Source organism: Astatotilapia calliptera, chromosome 8, assembly GCF_964374335.1.
Source record: "Astatotilapia calliptera chromosome 8, fAstCal68.1, whole genome shotgun sequence".
In the NCBI taxonomy this organism is placed as follows: Eukaryota; Metazoa; Chordata; class Actinopteri; order Cichliformes; family Cichlidae; genus Astatotilapia; species Astatotilapia calliptera.
The window spans coordinates 12,206,870-12,219,544 of record NC_137429.1 but is presented as its reverse complement, the minus strand read 5'-3'; the positions used below and the strand labels follow the sequence as shown (position 1 = coordinate 12,219,544).

General features: G+C 40.2%; 1 protein-coding gene across 5 annotated transcripts in view; it reads left to right on the top strand.

Moving 5' to 3' along the window:
* LOC113028358 (adenosine kinase) overlaps nt 1-9,679 on the top strand; it is a 128,421-nt gene extending 118,742 nt beyond the window's left edge. For 4 of the 5 annotated variants that reach the window (XM_026178565.2, XM_026178562.2, XM_026178563.2 and 1 more), the window contains 2 exons: nt 8,565-8,651; nt 8,960-9,679. In XM_026178565.2, coding sequence (XP_026034350.1) covers nt 8,565-8,651; nt 8,960-9,084 — 212 coding nt within the window. In that variant the 3' untranslated portion in view covers nt 9,085-9,679. Of the gene's footprint in view, nt 1-8,564; nt 8,653-8,959 lie in introns of those variants that run through there. The other variant, XM_026178566.2, reaches the window with a different exon arrangement.
* The last annotated feature ends 2,996 nt before the right edge of the window (nt 9,680-12,675 follow it).

Below are 12,675 nucleotides of genomic sequence, written 5' to 3'. Positions count from 1 at the left end.
TAATAAACTTGATCTCTCATTTTGTTTGCAATTTGTCCTCCTGTCAGGATTTGATCATTTGCCAGCCTCTGCATGTCATGTTAAACCATTTTATAGTGATTAAGGATGGGAGAATGCCTTCCCCCGTGGTATAATTCTCCAAAAAAGAGATGTCAATTTGTTATTGTTCTTTTTTTTCTCCCCCCCTGCCCTTCATTTGGAGCCTTTCATCACACCACCGCTTCAAACGTGCCTTTTAAGAGCTGGGAGCAGGGGAAAATGGCCCTTTATTTAGCTGCCACTGACACTGCGGAACTACACTGGGCTTTTGCTTATACACCCATTATAGCAGTAATTAAGATCATTGTGCCCTGAACCTTAAACGGTGAGGAGATCTAATAAATGATCATTCAGCAGGGGTTGCTGCTCTAATCGCTGATAAGGACTTGATAAAGCCTGACTCGGCTCCTCTGCGAGTTTTAGGGCTCTCGGGGGGGCAAGGCAGGCAAATTTCAAAAAAACTCCTCTATACATGGTAATTGCATCAGATGGAGAAACAATATTGACTACAACACATGCACACACTCACACACACCTCCAAATAACATCGTTTTTTGCAGTAGTTTGTTAAAGAAGTGCCCCAAATTAAACGTCGTAGCATTATTTGAAGCCCTGCTTGAGCACGTCTCAGTAGTCGGTTTAAAGAGGAGGATATTTATGTTGCTTACTTCATAATAGGCAAAATCAATTAACCGCCTGCGCTATGAGAAAGACCTCCTCTCTTTTTCCTTGGCGTCTCACATTGAAGTGTTTTCTTTCATGACTCCCTGAAAGGATATTGGTTGGCGATGATCTTTTGCCTGCGGTTACAGTAATTACAGGCATATGTCCTTCTTTTCTTTTTTTTTCTCTTCTTCTTCTTCCTTAACTCAGTTGTGAACAAAGATGCTGGTTATGACGGGGAAACAGATTGAATGTCAACTTGCTTCTAACCTGTCACATTTGCCAAGAAAGCGGTAATGTTGTTTTCCTCTCTAGGCTCCGAATTTTTTTGGCTGAAACGCAACAGGAATCATTCCAGAAGAGGAAATAGTATTCTCAGGGAAGTTTCTCGCATAAAGATGTTTCACTCTGTCGAGCACTTTAGCTCATGAATTCTAGCTGAATATTCATGTGTAATTCCCAGTCGCCGGGTACCTCAGGATTTAAAATGATGTATTAATTGTTTTACTTGTGTAGATGATAAAGTGCCACAGAATCAAAGTTAATTTTAATGACCTGCCAGCTATTTGATCAACTTGTCAAAGCAACATTATTGAGGTTTGGAACATCACCAAGTATAGCATGTAATAATCTCAGAGTCAAAAAGAAAGAAAAGAAAAAGCTCCATATGCTCATTTTCATCTTATACGGAGGTCGTCTTATTTGCACGTATAGTCACTTATTTTAAAGGAAAGCCTTTTTCAGTCACTGTTGTGCAGTGAATTGTCATTGTTAGAAAGAATAGCCGATAATAAAGGACTTAATTGATACTCATTTCAAAGAGACGCCTGTTGAAAGAATTTCTTAAGTTTAATCACCACCATTCAAGAGTTGTAATGAGGGAATTATGAAGAGTGAATTAACAAAAGCACACAATTATAGCTTACTGGAAGGAAGTATTTGAATTCCTTTGAGGTTTTTTTTCCTCATTTTTTTCTCCTCTCTGGTGCAGGTTACCTGTCAAAGCACAGCCATACTACAACTCCCACGTATTCACCGCCAATCTGCTGCTTCACTCATTTTTGTCAGACTCAATTCTAGGAACGGGAATATGGTAGTGTTTAAAAATAAGTATAGCTGAGTTATGCTGATTGGAAATAATGTTGCCGACCTCATTACTGTGAAATGAGTTCAGATGTTCGACAAGCTAGAAACAACAGAGTATTTTGGCAGGATCTTTTCTTTTTTTATTATTTATTGTGATTTTCATGGCTGATTTTTGCCAGTGAGATCTTTGCTGCAGACGGCTGGAGAATTCTTGGAGTGTAACTCGAGGTAATATGTCAGTCAGATTCAATAATTTGCATAGCTGAGGTTATATGAACTCTGGCCTAGCAGGAGTATAAAAACTTTGCCCATGAATAAAGGCTTTAAATGTAGGATGTCTTATGTGCTTTCTTGGATCTGGAAATGGCATTGAAAGCACTGTGCTGCCAACACTGAGCTGAGCAGTCACAATGTTTTATGATCATTACTTTTTATCATTACAAATGCATCAGATTTAAAAAGACTAAAAGATAGAACAGAAAGTTACACTATTTTGTTGAGCAATCCCTAGAACGATCAGAGATTATTGTTTTTGAGGTTTGGGTAAAAATTAAGCCCGGACAAACCCCCAAATATGTTCCAGTAAGTGGAATATTACATGCTACCACTTTGCTGTTGGTTGTAGAGCTTTTCATAATAATTACTTACTAACATAAATAAGACTTGATATTTCTTGAAACAAATAGGAAGAGGGCCTTAAACTAAACATATTCGCTTCTAACAAATTTCCCACGTGTGGGACTAATAAAGGTTATCTTATCTTATCTTATCTTCTAACCTAATATTACTGATAATAGAACTTAACTAATTAAAACTAGACTGTTTATAACTGCAAACTTTCAGCTTATGCCTGATAATAAACAAAACTGCTAAAAGTAACTGAGGAGACAGACTGGTGCTGATGTAAGAGAGAAGCCATGCTCCTCCTCCTCCACCTCCAGGTGAGCCTCTGCAGCCAATCAGCATCAGGGAGGAACCACAGAGAGAGAGCGTGAGATGAAAAAGATGACAGAAAAACAATATATGGATAGTAACACAAATGTTTTTTATATCTTTTTTTTTTTTTACAAGATTTACATGGATGTGTTTCAGAAACGAAACAGTCAGTTGAAAGGAATTAAAGTAAACAAAAGTAAAATGTGAAATGAGTAGAGGGACTGAACACAAGTGAACTTAACACAGGACAAAGAGATGAAGGGAGACACTGAGGATGAAACTAATGAAATACAAGCTGGAACTAAGCTAAAAACTTAAGACTAAATAGCAAAATATAAGATAAATCAAAGTAATAAGAGAACTAAGAATTAAACAGAATGCTTAAAACCCAGAGTCAAGACCCAGGACGGAGGGTGATGTCACTGAATGATGGTTCTATTGCTTTACCAGAGCAGGCATCAGCCAAACAAATAACATTTATTCAACTCCTCTAATGTTAGTGGATGAAATTGCTTTAAGCACAAATCCAGACATGGCAGTTAAAAATGTAGGAGAATGTGATCATTGCAGTGATTAATCAGCCTGCTGTATATGGACAAAGTTACTGAGAGGCAACTAGCTTGGCTAGCTCGCTCCAGTAAAGCGTGATCAGCCAAGTATCAGGAACACCCACCTTCCAGCATTTGCCCTCAATTATATTACAAACATGGGCATGAATAGCCGAGCAGTTATTCCTGTTCGACTTCTTTGAAGTCCACTGCCTGGAGCAGATGCATAGTTGATGGATTGTAATGTAAATCTGCGGCAGACGAGGCTGCACGGTCACAAATAACAGACAGGCATGTGGACATCTGCGCTGACCTTCACTCTTGCAGCCTGATGACGAAGTTTATGTCATTGGGACCTGAGCAGACTTGCGGACTCAGAACGCATAATCCCGACTTTGCAAGGATGTTAGTTGACAGCCTTCTGAGGCTGCATTTGACTGTTTCATCTTGCAAACCGCAGATGTTTGGAAAATTGGATTTTGGTCAAATGAGGGTGTTATTTACATTCAGGGCTGATGACTCTTGATTGATATTGATTATGATTTTGTGGCATGACTGGGGGGAATTTTTCAGGGCTTCCTGTAGCCAGCGGATATCTAGTCCAAAGCGGTCCAAATTTCCTGTTCCACCTGCCAATCAGCGTTTACGAAAGATCTAATGAAAAACCAAATCTTTACAACTGCATTTCAGTGAATCATCTGCTCACCTGCGTGCAACCAAATACTAAAGACAAATGGAAACCCTGCCTACAGATATTTACTTATTTTTATGCAGATATGTATTTAACTAAATGGCCTGTATTTATATAGCGCTTTAAATAGTCCCTAAGGACCCCAAAGCGCTTTACATATCCAGTCATCCACCCATTGACACACACATTCACACACTGGTGATGGCAAGCTACATTGTAGCCACAGCCACCCTGGGGCGCACTGACAGAGGCGAGGCTGCCGGACACTGGCGCCACCGGGCCCTCTGACCACCAGAGGTTTCTGTTTCACTTCTTTCTGTTTGGTTTACAGAAAGAAGTGCGCCAATTTAAAAGGAACATTCAGGAAATGTGACAGGTTAGAGGCAACAGGTGAAGTGTCTTGCCCAAGGACACAACGACCAAGACTGTCGGAGCCGGGGCTCGAACCGGCAACCTTCCGATTAAAAGGCAAACTCCTAACTCTTGAGCCACGATCGCCCCGTTACATGATGGATAAAATTGATATTGAGACAAACAAGGAGCCAGTAAGACACGGAATAAAAAAAAGACCCATCTAACAGCAGTAGGTCTAATAGATCCGAGCCCTTTTTAATGAATTCTGTCACCTTTGGGTGGTGTTATCACAGAGATGAGCGCCACTTCTTCTGAGACGTTACCTCGTTTTTGATCTGTTTTCCTAATGAGACCTGACTCCTCCTTCTGCTGCTTCAATATTTAACTCCCGTAGACATATTTACACCCACATATTCCCTGTTAAGAGGCATTTTTTGTCGTCTAATGAACACCAGTTTCATGCAGAACAAGTGCAGCGGCTTCACATTTTAACGCGCCCGAATTTATATCCGCAAAGTGCATCCCTTAAAGGCGACCACATCTAACGACTTCAGATTCTTAAGCGTAGAGTAGATGACAAACTGTAATTTATTATTAGCACATTTATGTGCAGTTAATCATTTGAACAGGGAGGAGGATGCTCGAGCTTCATCTGTGGCTTTAATTAAGCAAAGTCGTTACGCTAGTAATTAGCTGATCCTGAAAGGATTGTTGTATTATTTTAATTTGTTATCAAAGTGACAATCGGCTGGTTCCTTTTACAAAGAGATTGTGTTGTTAGGAAAACACAATAACTCTTAATCTGATACGTCTTCAGCTCCTGACCTGTGACACGCTCCCAAGCTGCTCTTGAAAGATGTCTTTTTCAAGCACAACCTGACCACGTGTGTCTTTCAGCTAGCGTAGTGCAGTAATTTCTTTACATCGGGTGTTGAGCATGTGCTCAGCTCCAGGTTGTGTATCTTTTGCCCTTTAGGATGAGAAAAGAAAGGTATTCAAAAATATTATAATGTGCAAAGTCTCATCTGCAGTGCAGATATTCCATAAGCTCTTGTTGGATTAGCAGGGAGCCTCATTAAACAAGTTTTTTTTTGTAGTTTTTTTTTCCTCGTGTTCTCTTTAAACTCCCAACCTCTTTTTCTCAATAAGAGGTCTGTCAGACTCCTCTTGTTCCTTTTATCCACATGTCAGTCTTTTGTCTCCTGCACCTTTTTGAAGGTTCACGTCGGCACCAGAGCCCTTGGATTGTTTGAAGATTGTGTGTGTGGTTTAGATTGTTCTGACATAAGTTGCTGATTTAATGTCACTCTACACCTCGAGACTTTGTCATCTGGTAGAATTTTGTTTCTTTTTTTTCCTTCTTCCTCTCCTTTAAACTGGAAGTCTCTTTGAAGTGCATATGCTACTGATAATTGAAGCAATATAATTCACTGAAGATAATAAAGAGAGCCTCATTTAATGGATTCTGTTCTGAACTAAAATGAGTCACAGCCACAACTGCTCTATGATTGTTTTTAATTTATTAGAGCGTTGGAGGATCTGCTGCTCTTGGATGAGGGATGTTGCAAATTTGTCCATTAATCTAACATCATATTTACCTTGTCATCCACGCTAAGATAATACTTAATTATTTAATTTGCTAATGAACCTAATAGAACAGTTCTCATAGTTTTCTTATATATATAATACTTAAAGCCAAATGTTTACTGATTGTAGCTTATGAATATGATTTGCTGCATGCAACCGTGTACCTGCACTGAATTTTGCTAACTTTTTATTACTTGGCTATTAGCACCCAATGCAAAGCTAAGCTGTGGTATGAAAGTGTTTTTGTGATTATTAATTATTTCTGAGCATGTAAAGCAGTCGTAAAATGACATAATGAAGAGCATTTTACAAGATACTATTATAGTTCCTTTTCAATTTAAAGCACAAGGCAAAGAAGCACAATATATGAGACCTGCAAGCAATAAAATGGATTACCCCTGTGATAACATGGTAATTAATATAACACCTGGTGTTTGTGCTTTTGCATAGTTAGAGTTAGAAACTTTTTTTACAGTTGTCATTTGCCAGAATGGAGACAAAACACAATAAGTAAATTGTAATTGAGAATTATTTTAGCCATAATATCCAGGAGGTAAGCGTTTCATGCGGATTAAGTATTCCCTCTGGGATATGACCAGAATCTCATATGCGGATAATGATATATATCACACAGTAAATTCTGTTTATTAAAGTTTATATGATGTCCACATTCTAAGGTTGTTACTTTACTGTATATAAGCAAATGATTACATAAAATATTGCTATGTAAAATACAAAACCCAAACATTGTATTTTCAAGTTTAAACAGTTTAACTCTGGGATTTATTTTGAGCACCTGACAGTCCGTAAACTCTCGCCATACTGCATCACATGGTTCTTGCATAAGCAACGGGAGAGATTTGTGCTGTTTGAGCCCCTTGTGGAGGACGGTGTGTGGCATAATTTACACAGGACAGCTTACTGGGTCATGCAAGAGCAAATGACATCCGCGCTACAGCGTTAGCAACTCCTTTCATGCTGGTATTCATGTTCTCACCTGCATCCGCGTGTTGTAAGATTGCAAAATTGCATTAAAATGACGGAAAATACTGCTGCAAGGTCAAAAAATTAACAACAGAGGTTTTGATTTCATCACCAGATATATGTTATCACACTGCACAACCCTAAAGACAACACTGTGCTGTGTTATTTGTCACTAATTAAAACATGCTGAGCAGCAGCAGAGACATTAAAATCACATTACATAAAATATTGAAATCACTCTGGCACAATAAAGCCTCAATAAGGCGCACTTGCAGGTACAGGAAGAGAGACTTGTAGCAGCAGGTAGCAACAGGTGACCGCAGACAGCAAAGAACAGAGCACGCAGACTGAGGACAGTTATTATTTTCCTGTACACAAATATGTATCACAGCAGGTATGAAAACTGAACCATTACAACGCGTGTAAATGACTCTGTTATTGTTAGTTTCTCCAGAATAATGAGACGGGTCCCGGCCCGGTCCTTGATGATTTTGTTAAATGGTGTGATGAGTCTCCTCTCCTCAATTAAACTCATCCAAGACAAAAGACGTGATCATTGATTTCAGAAAACGCACTCATGCACACGAGGTCAAGTCCATTAAGGGTCAGACGGGGTAATGTGTTCAGTCTTATCTTGGAACAATTATTGATTCAAAACCGAACTTTGAGGAAACCTGTGAAGCCGTGTGCATAAAAATTGGCACCAGCGTCCTGTTTGATGAAACTCTATCACTGATTTGATCTTATCTTGCCTTTACTGAGTCTTTTTTTAATCTTTGTCTTTGGTGTCATGGGTTGGAAACTCACTTAAATTGTTAAATGGTCTAAAAGGGCAATTGGTGAGTCACAGCTGAGCCCAGCTTCCCCGTCCACTAAACAGTTACAGCGATTGGCTGGTTTGATGAGGACTGGCATCCATTGCAAAGAGTTTTAGTTTCTTCCTGGTCCCACAGTGGAGAACAACAAGGTTTAAAAAACAGTTTTGTTCCAACGCTCACATAGACTGTGACGTCTCCGTTATTTATTTCTTCGGTATGTTGTATTACGCTCACCTGCTGTCTGTGTTTTTGAAAGTGTTTATCCGAGGCTGAATGAGTCACTCACTGCAGACAAAATCTACCAGTGGTTGTAAATAATGTAACCTGAACCCGACAGCACTGAGCGCTGTTTCCGTCTTGGCTTGTTGTTTGGCTTTTTAGATATTTGGTCACAGATCAACCGAAGTTACTCTAATCATCCAAAACGAACGGCAACGTGTTCATCCAGGCTCGACCAGAAGCCACATTTATTATTCACGTCTCCTGTTTGCCGTTCCTGTTTTCAGATTTACTCCTTGGGTAGTTCATGGATTTTAAAAAGTGTTAGCAAATATTCACCTTGCGATATTCACCTTTGTTGACAACGATGATTCAGAGTGAAGATTTACTAGTCCTGCGAAAGCAAAAACGATTAACTGCACATAATCTTTAGCTGTGTACTTAATAATTAGAGGAAAAACCCCTGTGCAGAAGTGCTAAAATAAAATAGCCAATTATTTTTTATTTTAAGAAAGCCCTACAGTGTGCAATGACCCCACGAAGTGCGAGAAATAATAGCCTACAACTTGAGACACAAAGAGAGAGAATAACGCTGAAGTTGAACTTTAATTACCGAGTCTTCTTGTGTCCCCTCTGTAGGTGATAGGGTGACTATGTTCCCTGTTTTGGACATAGACCAGAATGATATTGTGGACACTAACGGAGCCGGAGATGCCTTTGTTGGAGGTATGGCATTATTAAGTGCATATCTTCATATCTGTGTACAATCCAATTAACCTTTGGTACTGGCCAACTATGCAATGTAGTAAAATCTCCAGATTATATGAGTGTGACTTTTACCCTGCTGTTTTTTTCCCCACTCTGATCATAGCGCCATATAAAACAGCCAACATTTATGTCCTGTTGAGGAAGAAGCAGTCCCTTTTTCTAGAAGCAATTAGTACTTTGCTCATTTTAACCCTAACTGCTCCCCCAAACTATTCTCGGAAGTGATTGATGGCTACAGGTTGACCTCTGCTCTTCTGTCTACCCAGGATTCCTCTCGGCGTTGGTCCAAGAGCACGCGTTGGAGGAGTGCATCCGGGCCGGACACTACGCGGCCAATGTCATCATCAGGCGGGTCGGATGCACCTTCCCGGAGAAGCCAGATTATCACTGATGCACCCGAAAATGCTGCGCACGTGTCTTTTCCACAGAAATACTTGTATTTGTATGTTTCGGGATTTTACGTATACTTATTTTCTATTCACAGTGACAGACTGCATGGGACTAATTACCTCAGCTTGACTATTTTATCAAACTGTTAAAAAAAGGAAAAATAGCAGCTCTGATGTTTTAATATAAGTCAAATACTGGAAAAATATGTGTATGTTTAAAGGCTTATTCCGCTAAAATCTGTCTATTGGATGTAAAAAACTGAATACCTGCAAGCCTGAGAAGGCTGTGGGAAAGTGTCAAATGTGTAAGCACATCTCAAGAAACAAATCAACATAATCTGCCAAACTTCACTAACATTGATCCATATTTTTTCCCCACTACAGAGCAAACACTATGTCCCAATAGCTCCTCCTCGTAGCTGGGGGTTTTGTATTTTAGTGATTTATAGGAAACTTGATAAAAGCTAATAATAAGCTGATCAGTAGCAGAGAAGTGCATTATCCCGAAAGAGTGGTTTGAAAGGTTTCTCCGGGTTCTGGTGACTTCTTCATAGACCCTGAATCACAGCCAAAAAAATAAAGATATATTTACAGAAACTTCTCAAGCCATTCCTGCCACAGAAGCCACTTCTCAGTTTTACTAATTATCGTAATATTTATTACTTTTCAAACAATAACTGCTTTGCCTGTAAATCGCTAATTACGCTTATTTAACTGGAGCTTGTGCACTCTGAAGAGACGATAGTGACACTGAAGTGGTGTAATTAGCAGTGAAAACTATAAGCGCAAAGCTGTAAGGTACAAAGTTGTCAGCGTAATCTGTTTTGGGGGGGGGGCTGTAAAATAGAAACAATACCACATTTCCACTTCAGAGTATTCCTTTAATATTTAGCTGCCGTGCTGCAGCAATCAGGGATTGGGTACTGACAATCTTAATAGATAATGAGATAAAAGTGAAACATGTTTTTTTGGTACTATTGAAATAAATCAACTGATCCCACCATGAGACTCCTGGAGAATTTTGACATCTAAGAGCTGTTTAACCCAGAGGTGATGTTTATTTTAGGAGATACAAAAAAGAAAGAGGATATGAAAACAATGTTATAACCCACAGAGTTTGTGAATTTCCTCATTATTTAATCAGCCAGAGGCACACACTCTCATGCTAATCACTTTTGGATGGCTCAGCACCCTCCATTACGGGCCTGGTGTCCTGGCTCTGCTCAGCTGCTGCTCCACCCTACCCCTCATCATGCTTATTGGGTCCTAACTGGACTCTTGTGGTCTGGAGCTGCACTGCAGGGCTGCAGGAGATCATTTTTCTCAGTTTAAGGGATTAGCGGTCGCTCTTCGCTGGAGTCATTAGAGGGACCTGAAAATTAGGCTGATCCTTCGTACCCAGCTGTGCTGTCGCTGGGGGTTGGAGAAGGGGATCAGAGGGAGGCCCTTTCCAACCACCACCACCCCCTCCCTGCCTCCCTCCTCCTGTCCTATTCACTGAGGGCCAGCAGAAGTGTCGGGCAGTGTCTCGAGTGTTTTGTGGAAAATAATTCAGCACTTATCTGTTCTACAAAGAAGTGTGATTGAGATTTTTTTTCTTTTCTTTTTTCGGTTCCCCTCGCACAACCTGTTACATCATATTGTCGTTTTATTTTCTTTGAGCACATCAGAAGGAATCCAGTATTTACACTCCCCGCACACGCAGCCCCGCTTTCATAATGAGGCATCGTTTATGCATTTATGCTAATTGGGGCCATCTAGGTGAAAATATTCTCCAGCCAAAATGTTATTAACAACTTTGAGACACTTTTTTTTTTCAATCAGCATTTTTTTTTAAAGGTTTCACACAGATGCGCTTTGAAAAGGACCACATTTCTGATTGGGCAAGATCACACTCCATGGCAGCTGGTTCATTTGCTTCTCAAGATGACAGATGGCAAAACACAAACACAAAAAGAGGGAGCCATGATTAAGTAATGAGAATGCCTGCCACAATAAGGAAACTACCAAACATACTTTTTCCCCCCACTTTTTGCTGGTTAACTTTTGCCTTGCTTTATGAAAGCAAAAGGCAAGAAAGCAGACATGGAAAACTGTACATCTGATTTACATTTTTACGATTCTGTGCTGTGTGTTTGCTGCTCCATTTCTGCTTACCAGTCTACAAGATTTACAGGTTTGAGTTAAACACACTGTGAGCTTTGAAGCAGGGAGAAGAATGTCTTAATTTTGTGACATTTGCCTACTTTTTTTTTTTTTTTTTAATTGAGCATCATTTTAATTGCAGGCAAAAGAGTAACTGGGGCCCTGGCCAGTGTTTTGCCCCGCAGATGGGCAGCAGTGTTTGTGAACACCAGTGCGGCAGTTGGCAGGGATTGAGGAGGAGGTGGCGGGGTGTGTGTCTGTGTGTGTGTGTGTGTGTGTGTGTGTGTGTGTGTGTGTGTGTGTGTGTGGTGGTGGTGGGGGAGGGATGGGCAGATTGCAATGGCACATGCTCCAATTCAAATTATCCCTGGACCCATGCAGCAGTGGAGGACCTGCTGGGGCCCAGGGTGGCATTCATTATAACCAGACACAGGCAGGTTTTGGTCAGCGCCTCCATCGTGACGCGAGTCCCGAAAGCATCAAATCTGGACTCTTTGCGGTTTTACGACTGCACCTAAAAGGAAATGTGCATTTTTATTTGCGCACGTTTTGCCACAAATTATCATTAAGGAGATGCAAGCAAATGTCAAGGACTGCACGGGGAGGAAGATGGTGAGTGATCTGCAGGTCAACAGAAAACATCAAGGTCATGGAGGTAATGAGGAGAGCGTGTCTGATGAAGATGCAGCATAATGGCAAAAATGACAAGACAAGTGTTAAATGAATGCAAATCAAATTACACATCAAATGTGGCTCTTCTCCCCCACCACCACCACCACCTCCTTGGTTAAAGTCTTTTTAAAGGCTTCTTGTACAGTACTGTATGTGTTCATAATCTGATGGGAAGTTACCAATTATCTCTCCCTAATTACATCCGTATTACTGCTTGAAAAATGAGCTTTCTGGCATTTCTAATGCTGCTAAAGAGTTGGTGAATGAGAGAGGCGAGCGCAAATCTTAAAAAAAAAAAAAAACTGAAAATTTAATGATCTACATTATTGCTTACAACTATTGCTCTTCCTTGGGCTTGGTGAAGTTAATTAACAGATTAGGATGGGGGGGGTAGTGTGTGATATCCCTTGCGGCGCTGGATAGTATTGGCCAATGCAAGAAATGTGTAATATGTATATATGTATATTTAGAATAATGATAATAAAAAAAAGTCTGGATTTATGTGTTTGTGTTGAAATGAGCCACATCAGAGCGCATCAACTGGAAGTTTTAAATGCCCACGAGGTGCTGGCGTTAATGGGGCTGTTACGACATCAAAATGTCACGTAGCAAGCCGTGGCTAATCCACACACACACACACACACAAACAAAACAAAAAAAAACATGGAAGTGTAAAAATGTTCCTCTTGGCTCATCGCTGGACGTGTTGATGGTGAGGTGGTGGTGGTGAGAGGGGAGGAAAAAAAAAAAGTGAAATTGACAATATCATTGTAGGA